The following is a 17,778-nucleotide window of genomic DNA, read 5'->3' on the forward strand; positions in this document are numbered from 1 at the left end:
CGCCCAGGGGTGTGGCAATTAACAACCTAGGGAGGGGCCTGGGACGTTGTCTAAAAATCGCTATCATACACCACCTAAACCTGGTCAGAAGTCAATGGCGAGTTGTTCATATGCTATTTTAGGAGCGTATGTCAACAGTCATATTGACAGGTGCACGCACCATCCTTCTATCATTCATGAACGCACACCAGCGCACGTCCATGTAAAGCATTACAAATTGCACGATTACAATGGGAAACATAATTAGAATAAAGATATTACGAAATACTGTACATCTCATGATGAGTAGTTATTTACCATCATTTGCAAATTGGTAATGACGGTTAAAAGTGATTAGGGGAGAGGCGAAAGACACGTATGGAGCACAGCTGAAGACGCACTGTCACGAGATATAAGCAACTCCTCTGCAGGATAAATGTTGTTTTATTCAGTCATTTGAGCAATATTAGGGTAAGTGTTGCTTTTTCCAGCCTATGCTTTCGATGGTAACCCATTGTCAGTCAATAGTGAAAGTAACTGCATATAACTGTCTTCGTTGACTGACACCTTTACCAATGAGTTCAAATAATAGACGAGTGCAAATGCGTGAAGGCTATGCTAGGTTTTATTAAAGCATGGTTTAAGAATGACTATTTCATACGGTCTCGCAAGCAGGCTCCTTCAAATGCGCCGTTGAATGCCAAAATACCGATGCATTTATTTGACATATTGCGCTTTGCGCCGTTAAAGGGAATGACAGATGTTCTCATTCTCATTCTCATGTTTCGCCCCAAACACACCCATATGACTGATTAAAAAACCTAGGAACACCTTGTTGCGCCATGCGCTCCACGTTTGATAACGAAACCCCTCCCAATGTGAACTGGACATCCTACTAAATTTGAATAGACTTTTGACGAGTGACGATGCACTTTAGAATGTCATGATAGTGCCCTCTATGTTCTAGGGTGTTTTAATTCTTTGGGCCCTATTTTAATGATCTAAAACGCATGGTCTGAAGCCTATGGTATAAGCGCATTTAGGGTGTGTCCAGTCCATTTTTGCTAGTTTGACAACAGAATAAGTAAATCAGATGCCAGGCACATGATTCAAAAGGGTTGTTCTTATGTTTCTTAACAAATCATGGGTGTTTTGGTCGTAACATCCATTAAACCAATGAGAGTGACATCTGGTATTCCCTTTAAAAGAAAGAAATCCCATGGCACATTGGTATTTTGGTGACGAGTGAGCGCATCTCTGCAGAGGGAATCTGCCTGCACGCACAACTGTCTATGCAACAGCAGTATTCCACCAAAGTCTGCTTTGCTAACACAGGTGTGTGTGTGACAAGCAGAGTACACACACATCTTTACTCACCTAGTAATTGAATTTGCAGGCAACGACAAAACAAACTCTTACACTTACATATTTACTTTTACAGTATTGACTGACAAAGGGGTTTCAATCGAAAACATAGCCTAAAAGAAAGCAACACTTACCCCAATAACATTCGAATGACTGATTAAAATCCTAAGGACAGTCATGCAAGCACACCAGCACAATCTTTCTATTGTGTTGTCAGGGACTCGTTGCTCAGGTCTTGCCACTAGGCAGTTAGACATGTTGACAGTGCTAAAATAATAACGAAATACTGCACATTTCACTTTAGATCAGATTTTTCGTTGTCAGTGGCGTTATCATTCTCAGGCCCCATTTGCACGGAGGAAAAACGCATATATTTTCATGCGGTTTGGCCTTTCATTTACACGAAAATGGATGTTTTATCACTGAAAACGTTTATTTCTGAAAATGGCCAAAGTGGAGATTTGAGAAAACTCGGGGAAAACGGGGAAACTGCATTTTTGGATTGTGACGTTGTTCCCTTGTTGTTTGAAATCTGATTGGCCACCTCTTTGCTCGAGGGGTTCGCGACACCCTTCCCCAGCTGCTCTAACAGGTGTGAACGGAATTATTCATCCATTTTTAAGAATACCCGTGGGTGCGAAAGGTTAAACAACGTGGGCGCCTGGTGGAATAATGATAATTGCACTGGCCACAAGTTGGCAAAGACAGTTTCGACGCATCTCTGCCCTATGCTGTCATTTACTCATAATCATCGAGATGTTGCTGCCATTCAAAAGTTGTCACAACACATGAGTTATATGTTATATAGGGAAATATATATATATATATAGGGCAAACATCACCTGAGGTCATTGACATCTTTACTCACAGACACAAACAGACAGAAGCTGTCTTTTTGTCTGGGTGTCTTGTGATCTCCTAAAATCCTATAAAACATACAGCAAAGAGGAGTAATCAGCCTTAAAGAAACACACCAACCTTTTGGAGAATCAGCTTATTTGTCGTCTACCCAGAGTTAGATAAGAGGACACATACTCTTCCCTGAAACTCCACCAGTGCTTAATGGTAAACTAACCTAGAATATTGAATTCATTATGTGATAGACCTTGACTAATTTCCTTTCTCCCAACAACAAGACTGTCATGATTAACTAAAGCATGTATGCAACCTGCGCCCGAGGACCACATGCGGCCCGTTAGCTCCTCTCTAGTGGCTTCCTGGCTTTCTCAAAAAATGGAAGTTATAAAATATTTCTAACAATTGCATATAGTTATTAAGCTTCAATATTATACTGTACAATACAGCATGCACAGTATGCAGAGTATGCCATATGCCTGAGGCTAATAAAGATAGAGATGTTTAAACTGATATATTTTAAATGGTTCCGATATCTTTGCGGCCCCAGACAAATGTATTTGTATTTCTGGTAAAAAAAAATGGCTATGTGCTATGATAGACTTTCAATGTTGTCCTGTACTGCGTCTACTTCCTCAAACTACCTCAAATAGTATTTGTTTAGCCTCAACAGGAGGGTGAAAGAGTAGAAAGTTTCTTACTCCAGACAGTTACTACATCGCTTTAATTTAGCTGTGGTCTGGATGAGATGTACAGACATGGCTGCAATGTCGAGAGAAACAGCCTTCACACCACGTAGAGAAAACCAACCCACACTTTTCTGCTTGTGTAGAGCCCTGAGGATATGCTCCACACTCTCAGCTGACAGACTGCTCTCTATCCTGTTAAGGAAAAAAATAAATGTCTTCATGTTTATCACACACACATACAGAGAGAGAGAACGAGAAAGAGGGAGACAGACAGAGAGAGAATAATGACAATTGAAAGTAAAGGTTAAAGTTATATTAAAAAAATACTTTTTCTATTTAATTTAATATAATTATTTAATTATACCTCAGTTCATTGATAATTTTCCCTTCCCCCAGGACTGAGATCAGATTACCGACATCAGAATCTGACAGGTTGACTTTAAGCCTTTATAAAAAGCATATAAGCAAATGCATGACCATCAGAAAAAAACATATGTTTAATAAAAGAATGTACATGTACCATGTACCTGACACCTTTTACATAAGAATCAGGCAACATGCATTAAAGATATTAAATAATACATGTTCAGTTTTATGTCTCTCAAAAGAGGAAAGCAAGTGTATCCAGTTGTACGAAATATATAAAATACACTGTGGGCCTCAAGCAATTAATAATGAAGCAGTTAATGCTGGCCTTAACAATTTTCAAGCGATTTTACCATTGCAAACAAGTCTGACTGAAACCAAGAAAGTTCAACTGGAGACTGTGGCACACTTCCATCATCTTAACTATTTAGTGAAAGGTGGAAATCCAATGTGAAAGCCCAAAGGTAGGTTCTTTCAGCACCAAACAGGACGTAGCAAAGCCGTACATATGCCACAACTCCTGTTCACTCTGAATTTTTGGAAATCTGTCTGAGAGTGAAATTGCTTGAAAATCGTTTGGTGTAAAGTCTGCATTAACTACCTAACTGACTAACACAAAATTGTACAGATTTTGTTATATTTCTATTTGTCTATTAACAAAAAGTCTTAGGCCATAATCAGGCCATAAGACAATGAAACACAACCATCATAGATCATAGATCAGTCATGATATACTATGTATTGTAACCCAGTCAATCAGAACTAACTAATAATCGATGCCACTCACCCCAGCTCTTTACATTTGCACAGTCCAGGCCCCAGCATTCTCAGGTTCTCTGCTGTTAGACTGTCCAGGTGCAGGCGTCTGACACTCTGACAGCACTGTAGGCAGTACAGCAGCACCCAGTAATCTGTCCTTTGCAGATCATGATAGCTAAAAGAAATCCATTCCAGGCTTTCAATAACATGCATGACAAAGTCCTTCTCATGGATCTCATAGAGGCAGTGCAGAATAAACAACATAGGATCAGTAAGTACGTCTTGTCTCTCCCTTTTTATTAAATTCAGAAGCCACTCTTTCAACTGGCTTTGAATAGCTGACAAAGAGCCACTTTTCACAAATGGGGAAACATCACTATTTGACAGCCCAAAAAGAAACTGAATAACGCGATCTCTCCAATTTGTTTCAAATTGCAAAAAATTCTTCCTTTCATATGCAGTGGACTTAAGTAATATCTGTAGTTTCCGACAAGCCTCCTCCTCATCATCTATCTGGAAGAAGTGAAGAGCAGCAAAGAACTCCTGGAAGCTCAGGTGCATGAAACTGTACATGGTTTCTCGGTAGACCTTCCTCTTCATCAGGAATTTGCACAGGAAAGGGTTACACACATTGAAATCCGTCAACACCTCAGACACTTTCCTCTCATCAAACAGGACCTGATGGTCTTGCATTCCTGTCTCTGCCAGCTGGCCAAGGCTTCGCAGGGATGTGAGGTCAGACCGTATCGAACCTTCACAGTGATACTTCATCAGAGTTTTAATGAAGTGCACAAAAATGGAGCTTGTTGTCTCAAAGTCTCCCTGTGTATCTACCGATTCTTGAAAATTCTCTCTCAAAACAGTGCACACGATCCAACAGATGACAGGGATGACACAGGAAGTGAAGAGTGTTTCATTTGCTCTCACATGCTCGTAAGCTTTGTCAGAGAGCTCTGTATTATCAAAGAACCTCTGGAAGTATTCCTTCATTCCGTCCTCAGAGAACCCTAGGATTTCTGTGAAGCGGCGTGGGCTTTTGAGCTGCTCGCTTAGTTTGTCGGAAACAGTGGACCTGGTGGTGACCAGAACAAGGCTCTGCTTCAAAACAATCCCCTTCAGCAGGGCACTCAGTGTGGCCTCGATTGGAGCAGGCACAGATGGATCACTAGGAAGTACTGAGGCAATTTCATTCAATGAAAACCTGAGCTCATCAAAGCCATCTATAACAAAGAGCACCTTTCCAGGGGAGTCTCGCAGGATCCTTAAAATCACTGGAGTAAATTCCTCATCACACTTCAGCAGATCTACCACACTGTGCTCTCCAGAGAGGAGATTAAGTTCTTTGCAGTTAAGATGAAAGACAAGAATAAAATATTTGAAGAGTCCAGATGCCCAGTCGTGCATGATTTTTTTGACAGTAAATGATTTGCCATGACCGGAATTACCCTGGAGAATGACCGCTCTCGGCACCGATCCACGGTCACTAGGCTTGAACAGCTGGTCGAGATGAATGCGGCTGTGTGTCTCACTGGCCCTGGTGTGGAAGACCTGCTGGAGGGTCTCACCTCTGGAACGGAGCTCCTCCTCTCTCTCACTTTGATTCCTGTGTTTTTGAATGATCAAGAGTTCTGTGTACCGGTCTGCTAGAAGCACATCCTGGCCCGGAAGGGCGTTATACTCCTCTACAGTCTCATAGGCGGTGAGGATAGATGTTTTGTATTCAGCGATTAAATGTTGATCTGCAAAAAAGCAAAAAAAGATTTCAAATAAGGCAGTTTAATTACATACTAGATTTCATCATTCTGTCAGTATTCTGAAGTCTGTTATTAACTCACCAGAGTCCCGCATGGGTGGTGCTGGTTGGGGACCACCTACATTAAGGGGGTATTAGGGGGCATATTTTAAAGCACTGAAGAGTAATAATATACTGTGATTTAACATGTAGTTAACATTTTAGTACTACATTTCCCTACAAAACATTGCAAACATGGATTCATATGACTGCACCTATACATGGATTACTATGCAACGTCACAAAAACATGTGTGCACAACTATGGGGCACAAAGCACTATAGAACAGCATAGAGCAGTGCTCTTCATGAAAAGATTACAATGAGTTTTGTGCTGAAAACCGCACCATTCGAAATCACGATGGTTAGACAATGGAATGCAGGTCTTTGCCAAAAACAGCAAAAGACGATGTTATATTTATAATGCAAATGAACGAGAAACTCTGAAATAAACTTTGAAATGAGATGTTATTATCATTGAGACAGCAGGGGTATACAAAAAATGTTGATTGTAGCTTACAGCAGCAGACTATTAGGTTAAGTTTATAACGCTGCGGTCGGCCACCCAGCGTCTTCTTCCCCAAGGCTGTGCGCGCATCTAGTTTTGTTGGTAAATGGAAAACCTGTCTATTACAGGATTGGATAGTATTGAATAGTATAATCATATATTCTTGTCATAGTATCACTGACCTGAGTAGTAGTTTGAAATGCTAACATTCCCATAAACATGTTGTAGCACTGGTGCAGACACTTGGCTTCCTCCATCAGCTGAAATGTTGACATCAACTGCTTCAGGTAATGGGCCCTCCATTGGGCAGCCTATTTAGTAGCCTGGACATAAGATGGGCAGGAAAACAAACAAATCCTAATAGTTAATTAAGTTAATGTGCATGAATAATAGCACACGGAGACACGGAGCCACGGTAAGTGCAGTTTACTTCTTGCTTCAGTTCTGATACAGAAATGCCCAAGGCGAGAGTGGCCAATACCATTACCGTATTTACTCTAGTACTGCTTTCATTACCGTACACTGTATGAACTACTACACTCCTCCCCCCTAGATTGTAACCTATGACAACAAGACTAAATAACTGTACTGTTATCATTATTCCTGTAAACACGGAATGTGTTCCAGTGTTGAAACACTGCTGGAGCTGTGGAAACTCCATAGGCAAGGCGATGGTATCTGAAGAGGCCTTTGTGTGTGTTTACTGTAAGATACTGCTCTGACTCTGGATCTAATTGCAGTTGTTGATAAGCGAAGGACAGGTCTAGCTTACTGAAAACTGTTCCACCGGCCAGAGTAGCAAACAAGTCCTCAGCATTTGGAAGTGGATATTCTTCCGGGAGTATGCATCGATTCATGTTATGATGCCATTATTCTGTAAGCGTTCAAGCTCTTTTTCCACTGATTCCCTCAAAGCACAAGGTACTGGTCGTGGTTTGTGGAAAATGGGCTTGGCCTCACTTTGCACTCTAATCTTCGCTCTGAAGTCTTTGATCTTACCATCTCCATCTTTGAAGAGATCTTTGTGCTTTTCATGCATTGCTTGCAGGGTGAGCTGTTCATTTTTCTCGCAGCCTTGAAGACTGAAGATCTTTCCCCAGTTCAGCTTTATCATCTCCAGCCAATTTCTTCCCAGTAGTGGTGGTTTACTGCCTTTCACCACCACAAGTGGCAGCTTCCACTCATGTCCCTCATACTTCACTGGCACCAGGATTTTCCCAAGCACAGGAATGGTGTCTCCTGTGTATGAAGACAGATGAATGGCTGCTGGCTGCAGAGAACAGTTCTTCAGTTGCTCATGATAGAGAGACTCTGGAATCAAGGACACGGAAGCGCCTGTATCAACTTGCATAATCACTGGTTAACCAGCTAGTTCTAATTTGGCAAAAATTCCATCTTTTTTTCCTTGAGCGGTGTACACTGTAAACAGGTGCAGTACGTCCTCCTTACAATCATCTGAGTCATCAGTTTCTCCAGTTGTATTCACCATTTGAACTTTGTCACTATGCTTTGTTTTCTTGCAAAATCTTTTTAGATGTCCGACTTTTCCACAGCCGTGGCATGTTTCGGTGCGGTAGTAGCATTCAGTTGACTGATGATTGTCCTTGCCACATCGATAGCACTTATCTTCTTCTCTGTGTCTTTGTAAGCCAACTCAAGAGCAAGTGCAATATCGCAGGCCTTTTTGAATGTAAGATCTTTTTCAGATAATAGCCGCTTGTGATATCCCACCCCTGAGACACTGTCTTGTAGAATCTGAATCGTTCTGCAATCAAAATGGGCATAGGCTTAAAATGCAGTGACAGGGCACGTGTGATGTCGCAGGGGCGCAGGAGGCACGGGGGACGTGGGGGATATGTCCCCCGCAGTGCTGAAGAGACAGCCGTCGTCCCCCTTACTTTTGATAAGGAAAAAAAAGCATTATAGGTACGCTAAATAAATAATAACATATAGGATTTGCGCTAAGTATGTAAAACTCCCCATTAACAGCATCACATCACTAACCACAGTCATCTACAGTACTGTAAGGCTGCACAATCTCATATTCACTCTGTTGGATATCTGAAGCCAGTTTGTCTACTAACTATCATAAAATAATCCAGGCTACTTGCTTAGCATAAGTCATTCATCATCATCTTTATTTGAGGCAGGCTGGTATTCTAGGCAGGCTTTTTAAAATATTTCTAACCTGCTTTTAGACATGCGTTTCGTTTGGAGCGGCATACCGGTAGGCTATCAAAAGCATTTTCGGTTTGGTTTGGAATTTAATTTACTTTTGGACTGTTTGATTATATTGCTAAATGTTGGGACTGATGGGCACTGAAATCTGGGAGATATGTGATGGTTCACTGTTAAGTTTCATGCAGTTGAAAAAGTGTCAGGATTTCCATTGCTGTTTATTGCGAGACAAGGCAGCCCTTCATTGAATAGGGGTTGTGCTGTAATGGAAACCTTTTTGTGTAGCCAAGTAGCCTAGATTGAGTTATTGTTTAATTATGCATGATTTAGTACTTTTTTTTATAAAATTCGTAGGCTGGAATGCCTTGAGTCGCAACAATTGTGTTTAAATGTAGTAGGCTTCAGCCAATTAGCTCGAAAGGGGCAGCAAGAGAATGAGCTTGAGAATGTGTGTTGGAGACCCATGGTAGGAAAACAACTTTTCTTTGCCAACCGTAGGCTATTAATCCAACCAACATAATACAATACAATACAACATATACTAAAATATTAAGAAGAGGTGTTATTTCATTGACTTAAATCGAAAAATGTCTTCTAGTGGACTGATGGCAATTGTTGGTATGGTAGGCAATTGTTACCCTGTCTTGTATATGGGAACCTGCCTTTATTTGTCCTGCTATAAATAGAATCAATCCCGGGCATAATTTGAGGATTTATGGTAGCCTAGTGCTCAACTCCTCCTGCTCAACATGACATTAGCTGTTATGTTTATTGATAACAAACTCAACTAGTCTACTTATCAACTCGTTTTCACTAGCCTATCTATAAAATACACGTCTATCAATGTTTTTGTTCTAAGACATTTATTTCAAACATAATTTCAAGACACAAATTGGATACTTCAGTTACCTTGGTGCATTAATCCCAGAGAGTAGGCTACCACACCCCAGATATGGGCCTAGCGTTCTTATGCGTTCATTGTGGGGTATATACAAGCTGAGAATTTAGCGGTGTCACTGTTTGAAGCTTGGGATAATGTGATACAGTTACTACAGTAACAGTATTTTATTTTACTTCTGATGTATTTTTTTTCTTCAATTTTATAAATGCTTTGTTTAAATGCTGTTGGAACAAATAGTTGATTATAAGGGCAACTTTCTGTTGCAATTTTCTGTGTGATCTGGACTGGTAACTTGTTAAGACAACACTTGTTAAGTTCTAACGTTGCATAAATATTAACTGCAAACACACAGTGGAGAGTTGATTTGGTTTATACCAGACAATTTAAGTAGGCCTAACTAGGCTATTTGATCATATAGTCTGTTTGGATCATAGGCATGATGATTTATTCATGGCTTCATAAAATATCAACATCCGATGTTGGTTTTTTCAACCATTGGCCCAAGTAGTGACCATTCTACCATTGGCCCAAGTAGTGTGAAATAAATCTAAAGTAGAATTGCACATAGCAAGAAGCTGGTGTCATCTCACAGTTTTCACCATTTTTATCAAAAAATATTTTGAAAACAATCAATGGTATTATCTTAATATTCTGGCAAGTTTAAAATATGATAGTCGAAAGTGGGCCAGAGGTGGCGATCCGATATCTGGAAATCTGATCTCACTGTGGGTTTGTGTTCACAATTTGGCCCCCCTCACTTTCAAAATATCTCCTGCGCCCCTGTGTTGTCGTATGACACTTCCATAACTCTCTGAGGTGCAATCAAGTTTTTCAACAGTCTATAGTAGGACCCAAGACACTCAGATACACGTCTGCTTTCTTCTCAGCATCAATCTCATTTGCTGACAGCCATCTTTCAAATCGTTCTAAATAGGAATCAAAATATTTTTTCTTACTCTCAAATTCTGGGACTCTTACTATCAATGCCATTTCAAGTGTTTTATTTATGTAAGTTCCACTCTTTCAGCACAATTCTTTCCCTGGTTCTTCCTGTTTATCTCCGTTTTTCTTTTATAACTAAACTTACTTCGTCTTACAAGACGATTTTTTTCACGGTATATTCACTCACCACAGGAGGGCGTTCTTGCGCTTTCAGGGATCTGTCCCTTTCCTAGCTCTGATGGCAAGCTTGGCCGTTTCAGCAGCTAGCAGTTTCGGTTTCTTTTAAACCAGAAAAACAGGCGGAATGTTGCCTTTTCAAGGAGTTTCACTCGTCAGATATCTTCACTGATGTGGATTCGTTAACTTTGTTACCTCGTCGCCACTGTAGTATTTGTGCATGAATAATAGCACACGGAGACACGAAGCCATGGTAAGTGCAGTTTACTTCCTGCTTCAGTTCTGATACAGAAATGCCCAAGGCGAGAGTGGCCAATACCATTACCGTATTTACTCTAGTAGGGGAGAGTGGGGTAAAGTGAGACGTTTTTTACATTTGCTCCCCTCCAAGTGAGCTAAAATGATATATCAGTTACATTTACACATTTCCCATTAATTCAGGATGTTTCCTTGCTATTGTAATTATCAGAATGTATTCAGGATGAAGGGCAGTGAAAATATGATGTTTTTAAAAAAAGTGGTCTTGTGTCTCACTTTACCCCAGCTTAGGTGAAAAGTGAGACAGACCAGAGAATTCAACGGGGTAAAGTGAACCAACTAGGGGTAAACTGATCCACTTACTTTTTCCACTCTGAAACTACCATAACAACATATGTTGTAACAGGTTAGAATCCTGACAGCTAGCCTGACAACCTCACATCCCAGAACTACGGAAGCTTATTGCTGCCACACTAAAAGAAATAAAAAGGCTCATTATTATGTAATTACGTGAACATTTTCTTGTTATAACAATATCTTTTTCACGTTTTAACAAGATATGTATCACGTTATTACATGAAATTATCACGTTATTTCATGATAATGATATTTTCACATTATAACATGAAAATATCATGTTATTTCAAGATATGATTTTTTCACGTTTTTACAAGATATTTATCACGTTTTTACATGAAATTATCACGTTATTTCAAAATAACGAAACTAAACTAAACAAGGCCACGAGAGCTCATGGCTGGCATAAATGATAACTAGTGTCTATGAACTTGCACCCTGACTGCTATTACACTGCTGCTTGATGAGTGTTTGTTTTTGTGCATGTGTGTATGAGTGTGTAGTCTGTGTGTGTGGTCAATTCTCAGCTGACTGAGGAGCAGCGAAGAGGGATGTGTGTGTATCGGCAGAGAGCTGCTGAAAAGGAGGCCGATAGAGAGGTTCTATGCAGGATAGCCTGCTCACACCATAGACTGTATATATATGGCTCACACAGCCTGATAGTTCTGCTTTATCTTCTTATCAACACAATAAATAAAACTTTCGCTAACTTGACGCAAGAGGGAGAAAGGGCTTTGATAAATATGCAAATCTTCACGCAATGTGGGTGAATGTATAGCCTAGACTGCTCTGGCTCGGTAGCCTGCATGTCAGGTCATCGCTGTCATTTCTAAGGCTGTGGGGAAGGGTCAAAATATCAGTATAATCAGTATCATGAAATAACGTGATAATTTCATGTAATAACGTGATAAATATCTTGTTAAAACGTAAAAATATCATATCTTGAAATAACATGATATTTTCACGTTATAACGTGAAAATATCAGTATCATGAAATAACGTGATAATTTCATGTAATAACGTGATAAATATCTTGTTAAAACATGAAAAAGATATTGTTATAACAAGAAACTTTTCACGTAATTACATAATACTGAGCCTTTTTAATTCTTTTAGTGTGGCAGCAATAAGCTTCCGTACAGAACAAATGCCAGACTAAGCAAATTTTTTCCTACAACACTTGAAAGTAATTCTAAACAAAATCAAATGCAACATAATGTAATTCAAAATGTTTTATTAACATTCAAATGAGAGGTATGAATCATCTTGCTGCAACTCAACTCCTACACTACAAAATATCCCTTTTTTATATGTATATAAAAGTCATAATATAAAAATGCCAGGAGCCTTTGTACAATTGAACAGACACTTTAAAAAAAACAGCAAATAACACAGTCTGGGGGTCAGAACACAGGACCTTTAGAGCCAGCTAGAACAGCCTGGGACTCAACAGGACTAGATCCACAATCAGAGCATCAGTCATTCTCTACAAATACAGTAGGCCTCTACAACTACTCCACATTCCAGCCCTGAAGAATGCAGGGAAAGATGAAGAGTTGTTCTCTACGTGTGGTCCCTCCACGCCTCTTAGGTTGAGGCAGCTTCTTCACCACATCTGCTTTGGGAACATGTGCCACATCTTTTTCTTTAATAGCAAATGTGGGTCTCTCCCACACTTTTGTGTTTCCCTGAATTTTTCTAAGGAATTTGGTAAGAATTTCATCATCTTCAACTTTTTCAACCATGCCAATATACCGGAGGCTCCTGTGTTTGGTTGTAAAGTTAATCATGACAAAGTCACCCACAGACAGATCTTTGTTTCCTGGATCACTTCTCTCATCCTCAGAGCTCTCTTCGTCATTATCAAGTGGGACAGGGACATCACTCTCCTCAGAGCTGCTAACTACGATTTTCCTTTTGGTTGCTTTCTTTTTCAGTTTTCCCTTTTCTTTGCTATTTTGCTTTTTCCCCGCCAGTTTCTTTTGTCTTTCTGTATAAGCCTCTTCAATTGCCTGCTTCTCGGGAGTATCAGTTATGATGGCTGTCTTCACACGCTTTCGTTTGGTTTGTGTTCTGGGGGGACATTTGGGAAGTGGTAGGATTTCACAAGGAGACACATATCCAGGTCGGCTGGGAACACGTGGCACATCTGAGTCAGCTGGCGAGGCACATCCATGTGGACCATGCGCAGTGGATGGATAAGCATCAGCGGGTGAATTATCTGCAGCGGGTGGTTCGTCTGCAGGTGGATCATCTGCAGGGGGTGAACCATCAAGATCATCTGCAGGGGGTGGACCATCCAGATCATCTGCAGTGGCAGGCTGCAGCTCAGGGTTTGGCCGGTCTGACACCATGGATGGTGCAAACGCTTCATCAGGGAAAATGTCTTGGTTATATGGAAAAATCCCAGTGGACCTAAATCCAGAAGTGATGTTGCGTGGTGTCACTGCTGACATGAAAGCCTCATTCACAAGTCCTGCAGTCTGGTAGATGGAGACTGTTTTGCCGGGGTTAGACCTCATCCACCCATCAAGCGCACGGCTGTATTGGGTCTTGAACGGGCCATACACGGTCACATCGAGAGGCTGCATGCGATGGGATGTGTGGGGTGGGAGGGTGAGCAGAACAAGAGATGTGAGCTTTTAGATTATCCAGGATTAGCAGCATGGGACGATCAGGGGTGCAGTTAGTGTGCTGTATCAGGTGATCAAGGAACTCAGGCCAGATGTCTTCATTCATCCATCCCGTTCTGGTGGCGGTACCTTTGGCTCCTGGAGGTGCTCCTGTCATGAAGCAGTCCTTAAACTTGACTCTGGGGAAGACAAACATGGGAGGTATGGCATTCCCAGCAGCATTCACTGCACACACCACAGTCACCAGTTCTCCTCTCTCAGCCGATGTGACAGAACCAACTTGCTTTTTTCCTGTCTCTGTCACAACCTGATCAAATAGAAAGTTTAGAATCAATGGCATGTGCAACCAGTATTCTACTACTGGTCTAAAGGTACAATGCACTTCTTTTCATGTCCAGTTCACAGATTCACAGCATTACCACAGCATTATACATGTACCAGCACTTTACTGTCCACCGCACTTTTATATGTACCAGCACTTTACTGTCCACTGCACTTTAATATGCACCAGCACTTTATTGTGCACTGCACTTTAATGTGTACTAGAACCATACTCTTAACCTAATCTGTACCAGCATTTTTAATGTGTACTAGCTCTTTAATATGCCCTCTAGTAGCCATGTGTAGTTTACCTGCTGTGGCTTTTGTACTGTAAAGACACCTGTTTCATCCACATTGTAAATCATGTGTGGAGGGAAGGCATGCCTGTTAAAGATGAGAGGCAAAGTAAGAACCTTATCAGAATTAAAGCCAAATCTTACAGGTAATGCCTCCGTAAAGCATTTGCGACTAAATAATTAATTCTGTCACCTGTCCATCACTACAGCCAGATTGTCAAAGAACTCCCTGACTGTAGTTTTATTGAAGGCTGTAGCCCTTCCCAGGGATGTTGCCTCTGGAGTTCAGATAGAGAGATGGCGACGTGCTAGGAAGCTGCGAAACCAATCTTCACCTAGAGTAGACAATTCATTATTATAAGATTTAGCTTTGTGCCAAGATCAGTTGGCCTTAATTAACCTACAGAATCATGTGATCTCTTGCACACCCTAGCCTACCTGCACATTGTGTCTTTGTCCAATTGTCAGGGACAGGGATATTGTTTCTTTCTGCATATTCAAAGGCCAGTTGACGGGACTTAACTGGAGGAAGGCCATGGAACTGTTCAGCTAGTTGTTTCAAGTGTTTGGCAAGCTCCTCCTCCATCTCATCTGTAATAATTATCTTTGCCTCAGCTACTGCACCCCAGGCTACTGATTTTACTTCCCCTTTCTCTTTTTTCTTTATGAATCTTAAAAGGCTTGACTTGTCAATATTTCTGTCCCTTGCAGCTGCTCTGATAGACTTCTTTCCTTCCTTGACCTCAGCGGCTGCACTCTTCATCTCCTCGAGGGGTGTTTTGCCCCAGGTTGTCTTCCTGGTGTATTGCCTTGGCATGATGGCTTTTCTACAATGTTTATGACATTTAAAATAAAAATGTAACATTACATATTAATTAATATGTAATTAATATTAATATTACATTATATATGTAATGTAATATTACATTAAAATATGTTTAAAACTAAACTTAATTTGTGCCTCATGGTGGGGTAAAGTGAGACACTGTATCACTTTACCCCACAACATTTGTCTCAATTTACCCCACCTCCACCATTTTTGAAAAAATGACCTTTCTTAGCAATTCAGGCTAACCTTCAGCTAGCATCATCACATGGTTTTATATGTTGGTAGTTCATCAACAGGTATGATATAAGTTTTTCTACCTGAATCCTTGATTAAGTTGACAGCAAGAAAATTTACTTTTACATGCAAAAAAACATTTTGTTGGAAAAAACATGCTTACCTCAGCAAAATGAGCTTCTCTCTTTTATGGCCAAGAGGAAATGGGAGGAGCTTGGAAACAAAATGCTCACATGGGCACAAATGTGTTCTGTTGCCTAGATACAGGGGTTGTCTCACATTACCCAGTGTCTCACTTTACCTCACTCTCCCCTACTGCTTTCATTAACGTACACTGTATGAACTACTACAGAATCCTTGTCCTCTTATTTATTGGTAAGGTTACTGCATACATCACTAGTTGAACTAAAGTTCACGAGTAATTGGAGTTTATTAGGGTCCCCAGAATTGTTTTAATTTCTATTTGCAATTTCTATGTGCAATTTCACACTTAAAGAGGCCCTATGCAACAATTTTAGCAAAAATGACCTTAATTATGCAGGTTGAGAGTCGTTCTGATGGTTCTACAACACTTTTTGGGTCGTTTGGTGGGTGCTTCATCTCCCCTAGTGCTTCTCCGCGGAAAAACTGAATATGCAACTTTCTGGTCACGGTCGGAACACATCCGGATGTAACTCGGCGGAAATAATCGAAAATGTAGTCAGATTGTAGTTTCTAAGAAGACTGCAAAACGGACTCCGACTTGGCTTTGTTGCTGTTGAAATTGTAAGTAGCCTACCTTTGGGTGAACTTCGTTTTTGTAATGTGATTTTTGCTCGACCGTTTTATTGTGAGCCCTATGTGTTTAGCCTGGTTTATTGATGCTAGCTCGCTAGCTATTGGGGGTTTAGCGTAGCAGTCACTTGCTACCGAAGCTGCAGGGGGAGCAATGTCGTGAATAATGCGAGCCCAAATCAGGCGAAAACCCAGAAACAGCGAAGGAACAACCAGACCTGCATATGGCTTCTTTAACTATCTACATATTTGTAAGGACATGATCTTTGCAGGCAGTCATGATATTTATCCACCTATAGGCTACCCTTATTAGAAACACTACATATCCATCAACAGAAGGAAATTGCAGTTATGGCTCATGCAAATCCCTCTCTAGTAACTATGACCCAAATCCACTGGATACCCTGAATCTGAAGGATCTGTCATGAAGTTCTTACGGTACCGATCCACTTGCACGACCCGACATACGCATGGTGTCACGCTGCCTCCCCTCGTTCAGTCGTGTGTGGGCGTTTCGTTTAAAATGTCAGTTACCAGCTCATATTCAGTTCGTTTTAACGTATATTAAGTGTTTCTCCACAAATGGACCACAATTTTAGGCATGTACTTAACAGTATACAACACATTAATAGCCTAAACAAACTATGCAAGCCATTTCGAAATCTTGTTTTATTTAAATTACTCATGCAATCTCAAATCCTCACCAGAAACACCAACAGTCAATATATTCATCCAAATCCTAGTTTCGTTTGTTTTATGGACTACTAGGTGGTCGTGGAAGAGATCGTTAAAACATTATTTGTCTTGTAAGCGGAACCAAAGTTTCACAGGCACCGTTGTGGTAGAACAAAGGACCTACCAACTCGTCCTTTCATTGGAGAGTCGGATCGCGTTCAACGGATTCATTTGCATAAAGATGGGCCTTGGTCAGCTTCTTTGTCGCGCTACATTATTTAATTACCAGAGCCCGTCTACGGAGAGCCTTGCCACTCCGTATTAAAGGGGTGGTTCAGGATTTTGGACATAGGACCTCATTTCCAAGTAAGCAAGTGTGATATTTATCAGTGGAGACCGTTTTCAACACGTTTCATCCAGTCCTTCTAATTGCAGAGTTCGCAGGTGCTAGGCTAGCGCAAGTCAACGGTATGTGCTAGCCTGCCACTAAAAACAGTCTTACCCACTCCAAAGTACACCCGAGGCAAATAAATTATAACGCCAGACTATCGATGTAAATGTCTGTTTTGATAGTGTTATTTCTAACGTTATTCTATCCTTGCATTTCAACGATCGCAGTACATTTTGAGGGATTGGCCACTGCAAGCAAGCAAGATGGCGGCGCGTACACACGCAGCGACCTCTCTCTGTCCCAACCGTACGGTGTTTTGTTCGTTTAAAAAGTGTTTGTCCGAAAGTTTTACGTGTTCGTCTCGTCTTACTACGTCGTACTACAAGTACAGCAGACAGTTTTTAATTGACATCTGCAAAAGCAAGTTTTGCAGCGTTCTGGACTTTGCAACAGAGACGCTAAAGGAACTCGGACTACTCCGGCCTGCAACAACACCGGAC

At 40.9% G+C, this 17,778-nt stretch overlaps 1 protein-coding gene and 1 long non-coding RNA gene across 2 annotated transcripts in view; both read right to left on the reverse strand.

Annotated features, from left to right (window-relative positions):
- LOC143110081 (NACHT, LRR and PYD domains-containing protein 1-like) overlaps positions 1–10,779 on the reverse strand; it is a 34,393-nt gene extending 23,614 nt beyond the window's left edge. Inside the window, exons 1-7 of the mRNA XM_076272908.1 lie at positions 10,521–10,779; positions 6,495–6,635; positions 5,849–5,884; positions 4,042–5,752; positions 3,253–3,333; positions 2,901–3,080; positions 2,187–2,270 (exon numbers count right to left, since the gene is read on the reverse strand). Of these exons, the coding sequence (XP_076129023.1) occupies positions 2,187–2,270; positions 2,901–3,080; positions 3,253–3,333; positions 4,042–5,752; positions 5,849–5,884; positions 6,495–6,615 (2,213 nt within the window). The 5' untranslated portion in view covers positions 6,616–6,635; positions 10,521–10,779. The remainder of the gene's footprint in view (positions 1–2,186; positions 2,271–2,900; positions 3,081–3,252; positions 3,334–4,041; positions 5,753–5,848; positions 5,885–6,494; positions 6,636–10,520) is intronic.
- Positions 10,780–12,885: 2,106 nt separating this feature from the next.
- LOC143109974 (uncharacterized) lies at positions 12,886–14,703 on the reverse strand. Its single transcript, XR_012984022.1, has 3 exons — positions 14,569–14,703; positions 14,391–14,463; positions 12,886–14,065 (listed from the first exon to the last, which is right to left on the reverse strand). It is a non-coding gene; the product is annotated as an uncharacterized LOC143109974 (long non-coding RNA).
- Positions 14,704–17,778: the final 3,075 nt, after the last annotated feature.

This window comes from Alosa pseudoharengus, unplaced genomic scaffold (assembly GCF_046254945.1).
Source record: "Alosa pseudoharengus isolate Yale_2024_CS ecotype anadromous, Long Island Sound unplaced genomic scaffold, YU_APseudo_1.1 YU_APseudo_1.1_scf_7, whole genome shotgun sequence".
NCBI classification, from domain to species: Eukaryota; Metazoa; Chordata; class Actinopteri; order Clupeiformes; family Clupeidae; genus Alosa; species Alosa pseudoharengus.